This window comes from Etheostoma spectabile, chromosome 5 (genome assembly GCF_008692095.1).
Source record: "Etheostoma spectabile isolate EspeVRDwgs_2016 chromosome 5, UIUC_Espe_1.0, whole genome shotgun sequence".
Classification (NCBI taxonomy): domain Eukaryota; kingdom Metazoa; phylum Chordata; class Actinopteri; order Perciformes; family Percidae; genus Etheostoma; species Etheostoma spectabile.
The window spans coordinates 29,382,455-29,402,334 of NC_045737.1; the positions used below are offsets into that span (position 1 = coordinate 29,382,455).

The following is a 19,880-nucleotide window of genomic DNA, read 5'->3' on the forward strand; positions in this document are numbered from 1 at the left end:
GTCTGGCCTAGTGAGAAGTGACTAATTGTCTTGAGTTGTTAGTGTGCCTGGAATGAGATCCACTTCAATCTGCGATAGGGTGCACAATAATTTTGGTTCCCGCTTCCTCCTGCTCCTCTCTCTCTCTCTCTCTCTCTCTCTCTCTCTCTCTCTCTCCTTCTTGCAGCAGATTTACCCCTTCTGCTTCTCAAGCTACTGAGCTGTAAAATTGAGTGGACGGCAGGCAGGATAAAGAATGAGACCTGGCATCGTGGACGCACTAACCTTGAGGAGGGCCACTGCTGCTGGCTGCACCTAAAGAGATGGAGACAGAGCGTCAGCCATATTGGACTGAGGAAGGTTAAAAAATGAGGAGGGAAGAAAGACCAAAAGGTAGAGAAAAAGGTGGAGACCCCTTGCTGAAGAAATAATAGGACATCTTGGTAAAGCAGGGCTAAATCAGCACAAGCAATGACATACACACTACAAATACATAACGGGGTGACAGAAAGAGAAAAATGATCATATATTATCTTACGTTCCTTGTTATTCCTCACCTCCATCTTTACTTTTTAATAGACTATGTGATGTCTAGCCCTGTTAATCCTTTAGTTACTGTAGTGTACCTATCAACCTTTGTAAATCATACTGAACACATTTTTTTTGGTGTGAAAACATTATTATTAAGCTTCGGAGAATTCTTCCAAGCAGTTCTAAAAGAACTATCCTTCATTATGAAATCAAATCGTATAGCCACTCCTGTAAGGAATCTGAGCAATCAATTACTATGAATCACAAATACACTAGCTGCAGTTTAGATGTGAACAAATGGAGCCTCGGTCCCTCACAGATGATATTAGCGCTCTGAGCTGCTCTCTCTCCACGAGAGATTAAGCAGGTTTGTACTCTCCCAGGCGGGCAGCGCTCCCCCTCCAGGGTGCTGCACTATCATTTGCAGGAAAATTACTTCAGTAATGAAGAATCCAGGCCCATAAATCCTCATGGCCTCACCTTCCTTCGCCTCCCAAGTCTCGTTGAACAGCTAGTAAAAATTCCCTTTAAAAAATTCATAGCGCAATTTTGCTCAAATCCCTCCCAGCAAGCACAATTATGGCACTTTCATCTCAATTGATTTATGTCCTGGGCTAAGAGAGGGGGTGCATGTGTTGGAGAGGGGTGGGCAGTTATGAAGGGGGAGAAAAAAACAAGTGGTAAATCATTGTTTTTAAAAGGGAAGATGTAAGGTCCTTTGTCACTTTGACAACACTTTACATGTGTGTTGTAGTGCATGAGATGGAGAAGTGCATGGATAAGGGGAGGAGGAAGAGGGAAGGGAACATCTGATGGGGTTTGAAAGCAGGATTGAAATGGCAAAAAAGGAGGAGGAGGAGGAAGAGGGAGGGAGATGTGGGGTAAAAGGAGCGGTATTCCACTTGATTAATAACACTAATCAAATTATACAGTGTTCCACTGTGCCCTGAAATCTGGGGCCATAATGTCCTCTAATGGCGAGGTTCATGGAGCTAAACTTCAGAGGGAAAACACGGTGCTGACTGCTGCATGCCTTAATGAAGGCAGTAAAACATCCATTTCCAGAAGCCATGAAATGAAAGGCAAGATTGTAGATGTGCACCCAGTGGCTCTTCCACTGCAAAAAAATGGAAGGCTGTTAACACAAAAGACAGTGTTGGAGAGAGAGAGAGAGAGAGAATCAGAGAGAGAGAGAGAGAGACGCAAGATCTTACCAAGAGAAATGAAGGAAAGAATAGTACAAGAAAAGAGATTTAAAGGGCAAGAACACCAAGAGTAAGGGGATATAAAAAGAAAAGGGATGATGAAGTGAGGATAGAAAGACGGATTGGTAGATGCTCTCAGTGCTTTATTTCCAAAGAAGTTCTCTCCTGGCATGAAGACAATCTCTGTCTGCTGATTATGGATGAGCCAGGCTGCTTTACTATGTCTGTTATACTTAGTCTGCTGACAGCAGCCACAATTCATCCCTATTTAGTTGCTGATGCACCTAACCACAGCATCCTCCCCCTCATCCATCTCAATACCACTCCATTAGAGTATTCCCTCTGTCCATCCAGGCATGCATTCTGTTGATCCATCCATCTATCCGTATTTTCCATTCGTCCATCCAGTCACGTGGGCATTTGTCTATCCATTCATCCTTCCATCCAACCCTCCGTCCCTCTGTCTGTCCACCCATCTATTAATTCAACCAATCTGGTGTCAATAACATTCTGCTCTGAAAGTTGTGAAACATACAACGACGTTGTTCTGACCTCAGCTGTCAGTGAGTTGCTGTAGGTGAGAGGTTAGCTTGTTGTTTCTAGGCATTGTACCACGGGACAGTGGCACACTTTATGTCCAACATCAAAATCTAAGCACGAGACGTAAAGATCACTATGACTCAAAGCGTAGTCCTGCAGCAAAAAAGTCTTCTGCACTAAAACTAGCTGAAACACCAGACATAGTTTACATTTAATCTACTAAATTGCACATGCTACAAACAATCAAATCAGCCTTTGCATCTTGAATAACGCAAATGTTGTTCGTAGTCCTTGGGGCAAAATTTCATCTGGAGAGCAATGGGGGGGGGGGGGAGGGGGGGCGAGAAAAACAAAGCTGAGAAAACACAGATTGCTATTGTTATTATCATCATAATTACAGTTGTGCTTATCATGCAAGCAGCCTCAATCAGGATGAAACACAGTTTCATTTGATACGGCTTCCTGTTTTGACTGGCTTGAGTTTGTGAACCACACACTTGGCTGGTGTGCCAAAAACTCAATCAGGCGCAATTACATCACAGCCATCAGATAGAAATGTAATTGATTTGAAAGCTGACATGAGATATAACTACATTACAGTGGAGGCACCGTGGGGAGGCTCCTTGGGGACAGGGCCTACGAGGAGCTCATTACCGCCAAGGTTTTGAATTATTGAGTGCTAAGGCACTGACATTCAGGAATAGAGGCGACTGATTGGCTGTTACAACTCGGCAAGTGTTTATCTCGACTTACAGCAACCTAAGACATCTGAAGGAGTGATCTGCCCGTGCATGAATATTGCAAGGGGAGAAGTTGTAATGGTTCATAATTGAAAGGGTTCAGGTCAAGGTAGCGTCTGTGGCAACACATCATGCCTGCTATTTCTATATTTAATATTTGTTATGGGTTCAAATAAGGCAAAACTACAATATCATGTCCGATAGGTGGAATATTTAAGCATGCAGGTTATCAAATAAATTTCATCTTCCACATAAGGGTTAGTTTGAAGGTAACCCTGGCCCACAGAAAGAAATAGATTGGAATGAGGGAATCTATTAGAAGTATCTTACATATAAGGAGTAGTTTGAAGGTAACACTGTCCCACTGTGAGGACAAGAAGAAAGATACTTGTGTGCAAATACTTGTCCATGTCATGCAAGTTTTTTCACGGTTTGAATAAATGGTGCAGTTAACCTGAAACCATCGGCCTCGTCATCTGTTGAAGTCTCCAACATCATCTCCGGATATCAATGTCCTGCCTCTGGGCCCTTTCCAAAGCGATATCACTACCTCGTCCTTGGGTCACATATTTAGCGCTTTGGTTAGCATTTAGTTTGTGGAAGCATCACATGTCACACCCAACCCTGCACAATGAGCGCTGTGTTAGCTCTGCATGGTGCTTTCCAAAATGTTAAAACTTAATTAAACTGTGCTTGTGTTACCTAGCTTGGTTGTTGCAGAGCTTGCTGGTTAGTTTTATAGAGAAACTAGAAGAAACATGGTGCTTTACGTTAATTTGTCTGTCTTTTTTTGAAGTAATGCAACCAGTCCCATTATTTTAACAGACACAGTTTAGGTGTTTCCACTTTAGAGCTTTACAGACACAAAGAGCTTCAAATTAGGAGGCAGCCTCTCTTGGGATGGAGGGAGTAAAGAAGCACATCTGCCCGACCCTGACCACCAGCATATGGGTCTTCCCTGAAATGCCGAAGGGTGACTGGTGAGAGGATAAAGATATAAGTCACTGCAGAGGGGCCTCAGCGTCCCCTAGGAAACTGGAGACTGCCTACCTCTGGGAGAGCTATGCCCTCTAGGCTTCTGCCACTGATATCACTCTGTCTCTTTCGCACTTTCTACTACTCTAGTCTCTCTCCTCACACAGCCCTCCAGTGAGCTTTCTCACAAAAATGAGAACTCAATTAATTCAGGCAAAATGAGGACGAGGGAGGGGGAGGCCCAGGGAGTCCAGAGAGACAGAGAACAAGCCTAACAGAGTTGCACGCCGATCCGCGGCCTGGAAACGGCAAACAGAGCATGGGGTTGGCTGTGCATGTGCATTAAGTCTTTAGCCAAGTTAATCTAGTCTGCAGTTTAAACATGGGCTGATGAACGAATGCTCTTCATTACAGAGGGGGATGCTGGGTAAATATAGACAGGTCAGAGGGAGAAGAGAAAAGAGCAAAAGCCTGAAAGAGATGAAGACAGAGCAGAGCTGATTGAAGACATGCTGACACTCAATCCCCTGCATATTGTTTATTACATGGGTCTCACAGTTCACTGGCTGACATTCTAGCTCATGACACGACAGTGACAGACGCTGTAGATGTAAAATTACAGTTCTGAGTATCGCCTTACAATAACCCACATAGCATCGGGGATAAACAAACTGTGGTGTGAAAAAAAGGCTGTGTGTATTTCAGTTCATGAATGTGACCTGTGACCTATAGCCCTGTGAACAAGGACCTCATGCTAGACAACAGTCATCAATCTTGAGTGAGCCTGGTCACCCTGCCTAATGCTATATTAGGGCGCTACACGCCGCTGCACAGCTCAGCTAATTTTCTCATAGCCTTGCAGAAAAACTGGCAGAAAACCAGCTGTTAGCAGGGGCTGTCGCCAGGTTTGAGGTCACTAGCGCACACACACCCACACACGCACACATTCTACGCACACACAAAATATGTGGTATGAGGTGGCACACTGCAGTATTTTCAGCAGCTACGTATGCTAAATGGGCTAAAAAGCAGCCACCTTTGTTACATCTAGATTGTTGCTTAAAGTACACAACTGTTTCTGCATTTGTCACAGAGAACTAAATAAAAAAAATAACAAATGACCCATTTTTAGCAAAAGACAACTTGTAAGCTGTGTGATGTCGGTCTCCAGTGCGAAGGTGTTATAAAAGTAACCACTTCCCTATGACAGAGTGTAAATCGCACAGCGTTCGGAGATATTTTTATGTTCAGTGTTGACTGCAGTGCATATATTGCTATGTTTTACCAGCCCCAACTCTAGGACAAGGCTAGTAAAATAGGCGAGTCAGATAGTGCCAAATTTTCATAGGATAAATACCGTGCATGTAAGGAGCCAGGGGGGATTGTGGCAAATGTGTTTCCAAAAAAAAAATCAGTCTGCCACTAGCACTTAGAGTGATTGAATAGCCTGTAAACAGAAGCAGCAGACTTGCTTGACGCTCTCTGGGAGACATTAATATAGTTGTGCTTCCAGGAGCTGAAGGGAGGAAGGAGGTGGGGCGCTGAAGTTCATGAACTAAACAGCGAGAGCAGGAGCTTTTTAAAATTACCCTGTCTCTGCTCTTGGTGAGTGAAACTGCAGAGTAAAAGCACAAGACTGTTGAGTTCAGTGTATCAAGTCAGTCATAAGACACCCTTGGTCAATGGCTGATAGTGTTCCTCGCATTATCCAAATTAAAATTAGATTCATCTTTAACAATCTCATTACAAACAGCCATTTGATGACATGATCCATATTTTCCTCTGCAAGCCCCTGAGAGAGAATAAATTCTCTTTTGTTCAGGTTTTTTTTTCTAGCGGGCCAGCATCTTTCCCATCTATAAAATTCATCACAGTCAGAGATCATTTTCTTTTTCCAATCAATTAAGTGTAGAGACTGCACATAGAGTTGTTGTTGTAGCAGGTCCAATCAGAGGTGATATGAGCATTGAAAATGAATTAAGCACACGATTTAGCACTTTAGTTGAAGGCATGTCGTTGTATCTTCACCACACATCAGCTGACATTGATACTATATTGAGCCAAAGGATATTACACCAATAACAAGCTAAAAGGAAGGCCGGGTTTTTTCCGTGACCCGAGTTTGAGGTTCTAATGAACAGAGGCATGGTGCTGTGAGGCAAACAACTAATCATGTTTGTTATTTGGTCACAAATATATCCGGCGTCTTCCAAAGTCCTGGCAGAATCAGGATTGACAACAAAACCAACCCACTTTCTTACTGTCAGCAAATAATAATAATTATTATTTCTTTGACAGAGTGTCAATTTCCGAAGAACTCTAACAGGAGGAAGAAGCAGTGCCTTTTCAAACTCTACAGCTACAGCAGTTTCGTTAGTGGTGAGCCGTTGTGAAAATGTAAGAAAAACCGCAACCTATGTGCCTATTGTGCAAACATGTAAAACCACAAAGGGTGCTGTGAGTTGCTAAAAGATCTGGCTATCTCCATATGGGGTTAAGCCACAACCCAACACAAACTGAAACTTCATTGTATGAAAAAACGCATACGTTTAGTGTTCTAGCTTCTGACAGTGGCACATACACAACTTGATAAATGGGTGGAGAAACATAGTGAATGCAGATGCTTTAAAGGTCCCATGGCATTACAATTTCACTTTTTGAGTTTTTTTTTAACATTAATATGAGTTCCCCCAGCCTGCCTATGGCCCCCCAGTGGCTAGAAATGGTGATAGGTGTAAACCGAGCCCTGGGTATCCTGCTCTGCCTTTGAGAAAATGAAAGCTCAGACGGGCAGATCTGGAATCTTCCCCTTATGAGGTCATAAAGGGTAATGTTACCTCCCCTATTCTCTGCTTTGCCCGCCCGGAGAATTTGGCCCCCCCATGAGAGACAGATATCATGGCTTTCAAACAAGCAAAGTGGCAGATGGTCAAGGCCACAAAGCGCCTCATGTCATGGGATCTTTAATAGATAAGAGGGCATGAGAGTTCAACTAAATGTTTTCATAAATATGTAAATGATATGTTATGGCCTTTATAGTGACCAGATCTTAACCCGACTGAACACTTTGCAGAGGAGCATTGACGCTGTTCCGGAGGCCTGTGGTAGCATGCAACCTTGCTAAGACACTTGAATATTTTGAATAAAATAATTGTTGAACACAATTTCTTTAGCCAACACCCCCCTAAATAAAACAAAAACAAAACAAAGAATCTGACAGACAATAGACATGTACACTATGTGCCTGACAAGCGCTTAGACACACACAATCACCAGACACCTGCACCACATGTCTTCTGACCCGAACATGAAACCAGGACAAGAAACACTATGCAACCATTTGGTTTTGTTTGTCCTCCTGGGGCCGTCTTGGCTCTTGGAAACCCTACCCTGGCATTCACTCTAATCTCCAGAGAATGAAATGCCGGGCCAGCAGCGTACAGCTAAAGCACCAGGTGATTGCATATCTGTGACAGACCACCGTAGAAGTCTCCAGACGTGGTCCTGCTGACACTGCCAATTTGATGGCCCTTCTCCACTTGGCCTGTATCAACTTACATCTAGCCGTTTACCTCCGAATAACCAGAGCCGCATCAACTCCAACTGATTCAATTGAGCAGAATTGCACACAGTTCACTGGCTTTTGGCTGGCGCTGGCGGAGTAGATGACAGCGGTGTGTGGAGCCGGAGAGTATCAGTTGACCCAGACTAATTATTCATAAGGCCTTGTTGTGATGGCTGCTACTCCGGTAAGGTCAGACAGGAGCAGCTAAGAGGAAAACACAAACATTTCCCACTAAAACAGAGTTGACACCGCTGGGTATCTACTGAAAACTATGAAAAAAAATCCGATGCCTCAAAAGGAAAAAACACATTACTAAGAGTAGTGAGCTCTCTGTGTGCCATCGTAAGTGGATAGCAGCGTGACAGCTATACATTTCCTGACTGGGGCTGATACAATGGAGGATATGATATGAAAGGGGCACTCATACATGACTGAAAGGAGAATGGTGCCGCTCCTTAAATAATAGTACACTCTGTGTCCTCATACCCACACGCAAGCATTGCCTTGAAATTTGTAATTACAGTCATTGTGATGTCCACAAATGGGCCTCCAATACACTCTTCAACGGTAAAAAATACAGGTTGTGTCACCCATGAGGGGATCTACTAAAAGCATTCGCCGACAAAGCTTTAATTTATCAGCTCTCGGATGGGCACGAAATGTCCAGATGTCTGCAAAAATATTCCGATAAATACTAATGAGCTGAGTCTTTGACTGAGGCATAAACTCAACGACTCCCGCGAGGAAAAGTGAGAGAACACTCTTATACTCTACAGGCTCAGATGAACTGCTATTTCCCCTCTATTTACAATCAAAATGAAGCACAGAAATGTGTCCCCACAAGCACACACACACACACACACACACACACACACACACACACACAGACACACACACACACACACGGCCCACTTATGAGCAAGCACAATAGTGTGGCAATTAGTGGCTAGAGAGGAAGAATGCTGGATCGGTTACAGTTGTTGAATGTTAATTACAGCGTTTTACGGCATTGAGGAGATAACGAGTTCGCGCCTGGTGACAGCAGCGACACGTCCTTTAACGAGAGCCGTGGAAATTTATGAAACTTGAGATCAGGGACAATGAGGCGTTACTGGCTTGTCAGACACTCTCCTGCTCACCCTCCCTTTGTCCTAATGAAGGCAGACACTTGTTTCTTTCTCTTCTCCGCTCGTTCCAGCGCAGTTAGTCTGGGATGATTATAGTCCACGGAGGAAAGGTAAAAATCAGCTGATTGGGATTCTGTCCTTGTCCTTAGCTTATCATTTCACATCATCAGCTTGTGTTACAGGTATAGGGTAGAGAGAAAAATAAGCAGCAAACATGTGGACACATGAAGACCAGAGATAAACACGGGGTCATATTACAGATAATTCCCCGTCTGAGGCAGGAAACACAGCCGGTAGCTAGACAAAGTGTGAGTGACCATTCATTCCCGTCTATCTGAATAGCGAGGGATCAAGAGCTTGGTGAAATCTGAGGGGTCAACATGGCCATGTTGTGAAGCCTGGTTTGGAATTTAGGTTAATGGAATCATTGATAGGGCTCAGCTCTAATGCCAGCAACGCTTAAGAGGATCCATACTGCATGATTTAAACAAATCCTGGGAAATTCTTCAAAGTTTCCCCCACTGACCCTGGCAAGACTTCGTGAAACAGACACACACACACACACACACACACACACACACCACACACACACACACACAGTCTGAGGATTTCTCGGCGTCTACGCAGCCTTTGCTAACCACAATCCCCCAGGCTGTATCAACAGCATAAATGTGTTTTTTTTAAAGAATATTACATCAGTTACTCTAGAGCAAACGTAAGCCCCAATGGAAATATTAGGCCTAAAAAACACATAGAGAGAGCCCGTTTTCTTTTTTCTGGCAAATTAGTCTGAAACATGGGAGCAAGAATGTACAGTAAAGCATGGGATTCTTGAGATTGTAGCTCATGTCTAGACTTGGACCTGACGAACAGAAAACCTCGGCGTTCCCTGTGCCTAGCTCTGAACTAGTGATTTATGTCTGCATCAAAGTATCCTGACTTACTGCTCACTTAGCTATATTACAAATAGGGCTGCAAGAACAATGTTTGTGAGAACGTAAGTGTACTCCTAATCACCACAGAAAAGCTGCTGACCTGCTACCAATACTTGTGGTGGGAAAAAGAGTATTTTATGTGGGCTGCAGCCTCGATTAGGAGGAGGGACTTGCCTACTGGAGAGAGCAAGAGAAGATCTTTTAAAACCAAAGACGACGAGGCGCCTAGGATAGTGTTCAGATGTCAATACAAACAGGTGTTAACCAGCTTAGCTAAGATGTTAAGAGCTTAGATAATCCCAGCCAGGATCCTAGAGGGATCCGGCTCTGGAATACTAATGCTTAGGATGCACCGTTAAATCACACAGTTGAGATGTAACACAGAGTTGAAGGCTGGATTTGAGTGGTACTGCTGCTACAGGCAGTCAACGCCCAATTTGCATCTGCTGGCTAATTACCAAGGACTGGAAAATATGGGAGGTTCACATATAGACAATACTAGGTTGTGAGAAGAAAATAAAGAGTTTTACTCTGAGTAGTTTTCTGCTATATCATCAAAAGTATGATTGGGGGTGGCTCAGTGAGTAGCTCAGTCAGTAGGGAGTTGGGTTGGGAACCAGAGGGTTGCAGGTTCAAGTCTCCATACAGACCAAAGAATGGTGGTGTTAGGTGGAGAGGTGCCTGGGCACTACCAACGTGCTCTTGAGCAAGGCACTGACCCCCCAACTGCTTGGAGCGCCTTTCCATGGCAGCCCCCCCCCCATCCCCACTCTGACCTCTCTCCATTTGGTGCATGTGTGTGTAATTCAGGCCTGTGCATAATAACAACAACGAGTGAAAACATTGTAATTTCCCCTTAGGGGATTAATAAAATATATTATTATTATAATTGAAACAAATATGATTACCATGGTTAGGAATAAGCCATTATAGTATAAGTGACATTTCATTTAATATGCATTCTGGGCGCCCGGATAGCTCGGTTGGTAGAGCGGACGCCCATATATAGAGGTTTACTCCTGCAGCAGGCCCCCACCCTTCAGCTGTCCTGTCGAAAATAAAGGCTGAAAATGCACAACAAATTATCTTGAAAAAAAGATGCATTCTAACTACTTGTCACTTATGACTCACTTGTCTCAACTCTTCATTTGTCTTCCTTTCCTTTGTGCCTGCCATGGTACATTATATGGCCTTTGCCTTTGAAAATGGCCATCAATAATAGAAGGTTTCATTTCATTTTGTCATAAATGCAATTTATATTGGTTCTAGACAGAAAAAGGCCAAGAAGCTCGGCATTTTCCACATCACGGTCCAGCATATATTTCACGATAAAAGCCCTGTGCAAACAAATGATTATGTCCACAGAAACACTAGAGGGCTTTTAATTTGAAATGGAAAAGGGAAGTGTTTTGAATAAATATATATTTTCTTTCATGTCTGGGACATATTCTACAGAAGGACACTGAGACTGTAGTGAAAGGAGAGAGAGAAATATGTTGCACATGTTGCTTGCATTAACAGTTGTCATCTCGTGATACTTTTTCATCGCTTAATTTTTGTACCTAATTTGTTCAAAAAATAGTTACAGTAATTAACTAAATATTGCTACAAATAGCCCCTGTGATCTGTAATTGTATCTGACAAAAATGTGTCCACACGTTTGCAGAAGCTAGCAGCTGTAGAAATGGTATGACAATGACTAAACAACTCCCACTTGTGGAGAATCTGCAGCCTGGTAAACAGGAATAAGCTTCACATCTATTTAATCTGTTTTTGACAACAACAGGTTTTTCTTAAAAAGTTCTCCGAAAGTGCTAAATCATTTCAAAGAGCCGCAGCTCCAAAACACTATGCTGTCAGCATTCGAGAAAGTTTCTTTGTTATAAATTATGACTGTGAGGGGCAAAAAGATACATCAAAGTCCTGAACTAGTGAATGTGCTCATTCTTCTGCTAAACTTACCTCGACACAAACATGTAGCAACTAAAGCGAAGGTGCAATAACACCTAAAACCCCCCGAAAAAAAGCACAACTTCACAAGGTAGAGTGTGCCCCAAGAAGAATCAGCAACAAACATGGTCTCGCCTTGCAAATAAAACTCCTCGGGGTACAAACCCACCCCATCTCACCTTGAATCCACCACCATGTTGTGAAAAGCTCCGTATCAAAGATGACACCTCTGTTTCGACAAATTCTAAATAAATGAATGCAACACTCATCTGTTTCACTTAATCGACTTTGAATGTACCACCTCACCTGCTCCATACATTCATAGACTTTCCTACATGCCGCCCCATAATCAAATCAGCATCTGGTGTCAGGGTGGCTTGTGGTTTGGGGTGTTCTCATTTGTAAACACCACCTGCCAGATCTCAGTCTACTTCACTCACTGGGTGACATTAGCGCAAGCGTGAAATGTGATTTTGCGTCGAGCAAACCTCTGCACTGAGCCCATCTGAGTCTGCCCACCTGGAAACCAGGCATGAATAATCTACGGTCACCTAAATCAGAGGGAGTTGTCATGCATAAGACACTAGCCAGACAGCGGCAGCAACACAGTCCTGCAGGATAAACTGTGGTAAGTCCAGTTGATTTCATCCTGACTGGCTGAATTATTTCATTTTAAGCCTTTGTTGTTTCCTAATTCGGTGTACTTCCTGTCACTCTCAAGCATCCAAATGAACCATTATCCCTCCTGTTGTCCTCGGGTCAAATTGGACCCATTTTCAAAAATGTTTCACAATGTCTTCACAAGTTAAATAAATGAGCAGTTCACTACTCCTATTGAATATGGGTGTTTTATTTAATGTTATGGCATTAAACAAGGAAAAAAACTTTGAAAAAAGTGACACAAATGTAAAAAAAAAGCGCAGAAAAAAAACTGACTAAAACATCGAGAAAATCTCAAAAACATCAGGTGATAAAAACGTTTGACCCAGAAAAACAAATGGTCAACGGGAAGACAACACAAGGGTTATGCTGGTGACATATATATATATATATAGAGTTATAGTACCCGTAGTAACACAAAAATGTAATAAAAACACAAGGAGTTGCATGATTGAGAAACAAATACAAAATGTAAAGGCTTTTCATTTTCTTTTTAGGTAACTCCCTTAAAACTAGGATAGGGGCGCCTGGATAGCTCAGCTGGTAGAGCATGAACCCCGTGTACAAAGGCTCAGTCCTTGCTGCATTCCTTTGTTGCATGTAGCTCCCCCCCTCTCTCCCCTTTCCCACCTTCAGCTGTCCTATATAATGAAGGCCTAAAATGCCCAAGAAAATGATCTAAAAAAGAAAAAAAAACTAAGATAGATCCACATTCTACTTTAGTTGCTCCGCCACAAAGCTGTCACGAGGCCCCTGTTAAACACACACGCTCAGCTATTGATGCAAAGCCTTAAAGCGCCACACAATCCATGAAGATCAATCATAAGCCAATGTATGCTCGTTGGTCAGGTTTGGTTAATACGACGCCGCTTCACACCTTCTACATGATCACACATAATGCAATCAGATTTCCATCGACACAGGGCCTTAGCTATGATTAGATTTTCCCTGTGGGGGCAAAAAAAGACACACATAGATATTCACTGCTCAGCACTCTCCACCTGCTTTACAGCGTAAGCCAAGTGCACTGTGACATGGAAGACCAGACACATCGTTGTTAAATTTCCAGCGCCTTGCCTTTTGATGAATGTCAACAAAGCAGTTAGCATGGAGGAAATGAGAAAAAGAGAGAGAGAGGAGAGGAGAGGAGAGGAGAGGAGAGAGGGGGGTGGAGAACACACAATTATAAAAGCTTCATTTCTTCAGAGAACCATAAAGTCTCGTCCCAGAAGGGCAGCTGAGCACAAATCAATTTCTTTCAGTCGATTACAAGCACTGAGGTTCTAACCTTCATTTGTGAGTCTAATACTCTAACAGTTATGTAGAACACATACCAATTAAGCAATTCTGCTGGAATAAGAGGGCCGTGAACTGACGCGATTATGGAGGCCGGGCCCCTGGGGAGGTCGGGTTATCAGCTCAGGAGCAGGGAAGACGATGGGAGCAGGGCATGAAAGAAAGGGGGGGGGGGGGGAAAGATGGCGACGAGAGAAGAGAGAAGCCCGGGAAAAAGTCATTTATTAAGTCTAATACTCTGTGAAATGTCCCCATGGTAATAAGGCGGGGATATTGCGTTAATATCAGGGAGCCATGCAGAAAAGGTCACTCGATATGTGTACCGCCCACCGGGGTCGTGCTGATGGGAGCTGCTCAAACACATCTGATAATGCTCTCGGCGTCGGCGCTCTGCGCCAGAGGTCGAGGGGATGGAGGCTTGGGAAAAGATGCCATTTGTGGAAATTGCACTGATGTACCACTGTGCACCGACACAATTCCCACTGCTGGCTTTTTTATGTGCAGACAGCTGCGCGGTGTTGAGTGAGTGGAATAAGCACGATGACACCCAGTCAAAGATTATCAACCGTACATGTATAGCTCTGTGGAACAATATATGCTTTCCACTTAAGGTCTCATTTTGCAATCGTTTGTCTGCGCATTGACATGCATACACAGAAAAGGCAGCCATCTTTCTGATTTGCAATATCTGTTTGCACACAGGCTCATGAAAGGAAACGCATTAGAGGCACTCTCCATCTTTCTATTGTCACAAGCTAAATCTGATGCCATTTTCCTCTCGATTTAAAGAGCCGGGATGCATCTCCGCAGATATGTGGAGATCAACACATTGTCATTCACTGCCGAGGCGCACCTTAACCACCGCCCTCCCTGCCAGAAGATTTATGGTAATTGATAGCATGTGATAGGATGCAGCCCATAAACCCATGTGAGGTATGTGTTTCTATGGTAACCCTTCCCTCTATTCGCTAGCCCTATGCGCCTTGGTGTTTTACTTTTTCCCCTGCATTGTAGGCGCTGTCTATTTGGATGCCAGTGGTAGGAATGAGATGCAGATTTCTGGCAAAGCAGAGACACAGATGTTTCCTCATTGCCTTTTAATCTCCCGTTCCCTCAGCGCCTGGCAAGGAACACTCCCCCTTTAGAATGGTAATTGGACGAGATGAATAATAAACAAAACGAAAACAGACCGATGTTTATAAGGAGCATTTTAACACTTTGGAATGATCAAGCTTTATGGCCATTATTAGCACAGAGACAAAAGCAAGTGCAGCTTCCTCTGGGAATAATAAAAGGTCTGAGCTTTAACTTGTCTAATCAGTAGGAGACCTATCAGGGTCTGGGAGAAGACGACAGTGTTTTGCTCATTAAAGCAGAGCAGTTCACAGTCTATCACTGATTTCCTCCCCGTTGCCCAAAGTCGGCACTTATACAACACAGCAGCCGTCTGAGACCAAGCATTCATATGATTTTATGTTTCTTTCTCCACATCTTCTGCTTTTTCTAATTGTCTGGCTTCCATATGTATACCACATGCACAATAAAACCACACTAAAATCAAACTGCGTCTTGGTAGATTCATTGCTTGTAAATTTTAAGATAATGATTTCATTAAGTGTTGCCTGGCCCGATGTCATATGGCGAACGCTTCTCCTCCGTCTCCCAGCCAGCCAAAAATCCACCCCCGTTTCAGTTGGTGCTGACAGCACTGAGATAAATGGGAATATTTCAACAACGCGTGATATCAGAGAACCGGCTATTTGCATTAAAAACCTGTCCCTCATTCTCCCCGGAGAGCTTTATTACAAGAGGATATTTCAAATGCTATCAAATGTGCCAAACATTTACTTTGATAACTCCATCAGATGGCTCCCTGGGTTTAATGGTAGCAATCTGAGGCACACGCCTAAAGCACCGGCAATAATGGCGGGGAGAAATACGAGGAAGGGATGAATAAAATCTCTTTTAAAAGTTCATAAATAATGCACCTTGCACTCTAGAGAGTTGTTGCCTATTTAACTATGCATGCCTCTTCCTGGTTTCTGTGCTCGCGGAGACACAAACGCAGCATGTATTGTGGGTCAACATGACAGCACAGGAGGAGGACAACCTAGGGCTCCATCAATCCTCTCAGCCTTGGCCTCCCACCCACGTGGAGCAACTAACCCCCCCTCCCCACTGCAATCTCCAGCCACAGGATGACTGCACCACCTACTGTATTTTCTGGCTGTGCTGAAAAACATAATGGAAGGAAATCTAGCGAATGACCGAGCGCTTGCCAAAATAAGGGAGAAGATTGGAGAAAACGGTTGGAAAACAAAGTGCAGGACTAATTATCCAATTAATGTGCAATTAAGCCCACGCGGGCTAATGGTCTGTGTTGGATTTGGTAATAGCTCTACCAGACTGAGGAGCCTATTAAACTCAATGTAGGATGTGGAGCAGACAGACTCAACCCCGTCTCATTGAACTGGCCCGATCAGATGAGTCAGCTGTTACAATTACAGCAGCTGTCTAGATTATGAGTCAATCAAAAAACTACAAGTATGTGTGCATATATATATATATATATATATATACACAGTATATAGTATTTTGAGTTCAGGCATGCTGAATGCAAATCTGAGAAACCCCCCTGGAAGAAATCAACGGAGCATTTCAATAAGACTTGCATTATCTGCCATAGCAGAGTTTGCTAATACATGCTAATTATATTCAAGCTAATATTTAATCACACACAATTTCTTCAGTCAACTCAGTTTGAGGAAATACTAATTCTAATGAACGCATACACAGCACAATTTATGAACTTCAGTACTGGCAAAATGAGAGAGCGAACGTGGATGATGTTTAAAAATGCTTTTTCAACTTTGAGCATTATTAGCATTGACTAATTTCCTACCCTAATGAGATCCTCTTGGAGGGATATTTTGGTGCAATTAATAATGCACATAGAATAATTAGAAGCATAAATATTTATTATATTGTGTTTCTGTCTAGTATAGGGTGTGGTGAGTATAGACAAACCTATTACTGGGCTAGATTGTGTGTCTCCTATCATACTGACGGTAAACATTTGGATTATCTTAAGGGATTTCTTTTTAAAGTGCTCATATTAAGCTTTTTGGCTCTGCCGCTTACCTGTGTTATATATCTTTTTTGTGCAGGTTATAGGTTTACAAAGTGAAAAAGCCCAAAGTGCCCCCCCCCCCAAAGGGACTTACCATCTCCAACAGAAAACCCTGTTCACAATCTGCTCCAAACAGCTCTACTGTAGTCCAGCCTTTACTTCAGAGACAAACGTTATAATGCTCACCTAGCTGCTAGCATAGCACGCCCTCATACTCTGCTTCTGACTGGCTAGTAGTCCTTACCTAGGTACTGTCAGGGCCCTCATACTCTGCTTCTGACTGGCTAGTAGTCCTTACCTAGGTACTGTCAGGGCCCTCATACTCTGCTTCTGACTGGCTAGTAGTCCTTACCTAGGTACTGTCAGGCCTCATACTCTGCTTCTGACTGGCTAGTAGTCCTTACCTAGGTACTGTCAGGCCTCATACTCTGCTTCTGACTGGCTAGTAGTCCTTACCTAGGTACTGTCAGGGCCCTCATACTCTGCTTCTGACTGGCTGTAGTCTACCTAGTACTGTCAGGCCCTCATACTCTGTTCTGACTGCTGTAGTCCTTACCTAGGTACTGTCAGGGCCCTCATACTCTGCTCCTGACTGGTTAGTAGTCCTTACCTAGGTACTGTCAGGACACGCCCTCATACTCTGCTTCTGACTGGCTAGTAGTCCTTACCTGGGCACTGAGCATGTACAACTCCCAACAAAGATGGAACAGAAGTGAGAGTAGCTAAAACAGAGAGCTCAACACAGGGTGAAAAGAGGAGGAAGAAGAAGAACAAACAGCTGATCAGACGAGAGAGCTTATTCGGCAAAAGTGTTTTTATATCCCATTTAAGCTCTTTTTCGACAAAGACATAATCCAGAACAAGCGAGCAACTGAGGAAGTTTTATGGAATTCTTTTTTGAATGCGATACTTCAAAATGCACAAAAACTATGTTTATGAAAACATGGCTACTGCCATTGTGCTATTAAAAGGCAGTACTTCAGCTAAGAATTACAGATACTTGGCAGACTTCCTAATACAGTTGCCATCACTCATGGTACAAGTGACACAAGGGACAGCTCTCTTTGCCTTTGGACAACCACCACAAAAAGGTAAATACTGCTAAAACACACACTCCAGCATGAAAATATAAACACACATGGGTATAAACCCAGATAAGACACACATATATTTATATATATGAGCAAAATGTTTCTCAACATCACCGGGCTGATTATGTGCCTCAACAAGTTTTATAACTACGCTGGGACAACTGTGCAAATACACTGAGATCTCTCAGGGTTCAGTGCAATCATCTACCCCTTAGCTTACTTTTGGCTCTCTCTGGCTAATCCTCCGGGACCCAGCAGGCCGGGCTGTGACTCAGCACAACCCATCAAGTAGAGCTGCCTCCTCGACTCGGCGAGGCCAATGTCAACAGGACGGAGTAGAGGTGGAAAGACAATCAGGGTTGGGATGGGATTTAATCCAGGTTCAAAGCCGGTGTAATGGAGTGTCCACGTCTGGGTGAGCGATGGATTGCGAGGTAGTGGCGCGTCCCCCGAGCCCCAAGCCCTCTGACTGCGGACATTTGGAGTTGATCTCTATCTTGTTCACTTCAAATCCAGACATCTCTCTCTCTCTCTCTCTCAGTCCCACGTATGTAAACAATCAGACACACTTTGTCTGGCCATGTTTCATTGATTTCTTGTCTCGCTGCCTCTAATCAGCCCTTCACTGGTTTAATTATCTGTAACTTGTGGTATTTGGCCTGCTTGGATTACACTCCCATAGGTCACGCCAGCCTCCTGCAGGGCCTTCCTATCTTAAAGTCGCATTTATTCACATGTCAAACATAGAAAGTGAACTTTTATCCAAAATGTACTGCAAATCCACTACTTGTAGCTGTCAAATTGGAGTGAGTTAATGGTGCGTTTAAGTGGAAAAGGAGGTGAAAGAGCCATTCTGACAGACAGGTTTCTCGTAATAATGTTCCCTGAGGTTACAAAAGGGAGCTGCTTGACATAACTGTGCTCTGCTGGAGCAGGGCTAGACCAATAAAGGGGACTAGGTCACAAAATACCCCGCAAAAGCCGGCAGCTTGTGTTAGTTATCAGACTGTTTTAAATACCTCTCCCAATGTGAATCCAATTACCAGCAGCCTTTGTTTGTTCAGACAAAAGCAGCTATGTTCAAGGCCTGTCTCTCTGATTTTAATCAATTCTCCGGGGAAGTGTGTGTGGGAGATACAGATCAGGACTTGCCATTCGTCAGTGAAAGATGTGTGCGTGTTGGACGCTTGTGCACAGGCTTGTTTGTAAGAATGTCAGAATAACGGAGTGATAGAAACTGTCAAAGAATGAGATAGCGTAAAAACTTTTTATAACAGCGTTCAACTCCGATTCCCCACCAGACTCTTTTACCTTTAATTCCTCAAAAGTTCCTTCTAGTTTTTACTGCAACTCGGGGTTCTAGTTAGCAGTCAAACACAGAGGCAAAGTTTGCAGCAGACAACATTTATATAAGATAATTATGACAAATCATATTGTCATCTTAATTCCAAAGTCTGTTTCTCATACCTAGAGGGGTTAGAGTATTGCTCGTCTATCTGGCAGATGTTCTCATATGCTGCAGCGTTAGTGTAGCAGGGGACAATCCACCTGTTCCATATGGTAACTTTGCAGCTTGCAAGCCTAACAATGATAACCGTCTTCACATCGACACTCACATGAAGAATTTGAGGAGGACGCATAGCACTAAAATGACAAAGTCGGAAACTCAGACGGATTTCTTTCCAGTCCCTCTTAGAGAAAGAGTTTAAAAGAAATGAGAACTCCCCCAACAATTCAACAATGCAAGTTCATTTTTTGTTGTTGTCGCTCCAAAGGGGCCATGTCAACCCTAATGAATTCCAAATGTTAAGATTTGCATTTCAATTTGGTAACCTCCCGCTCAAAAGAACAAAGTCCCCCGCTCCAACCCCATCTCTAAATCACATTAAGCATAGCGCTATCTTTTGTGAGGCCCTGCAACAATGTCACCGCGGTTCTGCCTCTCCATCATTATGCCTGCTGCTTTTTGTCGGCCTGTTTACAAGCTAAATAAATAGCTACACAAAACATCTGGAGCCACAAAAGAGACCTTAAGTGGGGCTCTTAAAAAGAACCGCCGGGGCAGATTCTGGGTTGCTTTTCTTTGGTCTGGTTTACAATAAGTGAGTGTGTGTAGCCTAGGAACCGGAGGAATTTGCGAGGAATCTGGGCCAATC

At 43.4% G+C, this 19,880-nt stretch overlaps 1 protein-coding gene across 13 annotated transcripts in view; it reads right to left on the minus strand.

Moving 5' to 3' along the window:
- Positions 1–19,880, minus strand: part of fbrsl1 (fibrosin-like 1) — a 307,681-nt gene that overhangs the window by 106,079 nt on the left and 181,722 nt on the right. For 10 of the 13 annotated variants that reach the window (XM_032516007.1, XM_032516014.1, XM_032516010.1 and 7 more), the window contains one exon: positions 265–294. The exons of the other annotated variants lie outside the window; for them this stretch is intronic. In XM_032516007.1, the coding sequence (XP_032371898.1) occupies positions 265–294 (30 nt within the window). The remainder of the gene's footprint in view (positions 1–264; positions 295–19,880) is intronic. 13 annotated transcript variants of the gene reach the window in all.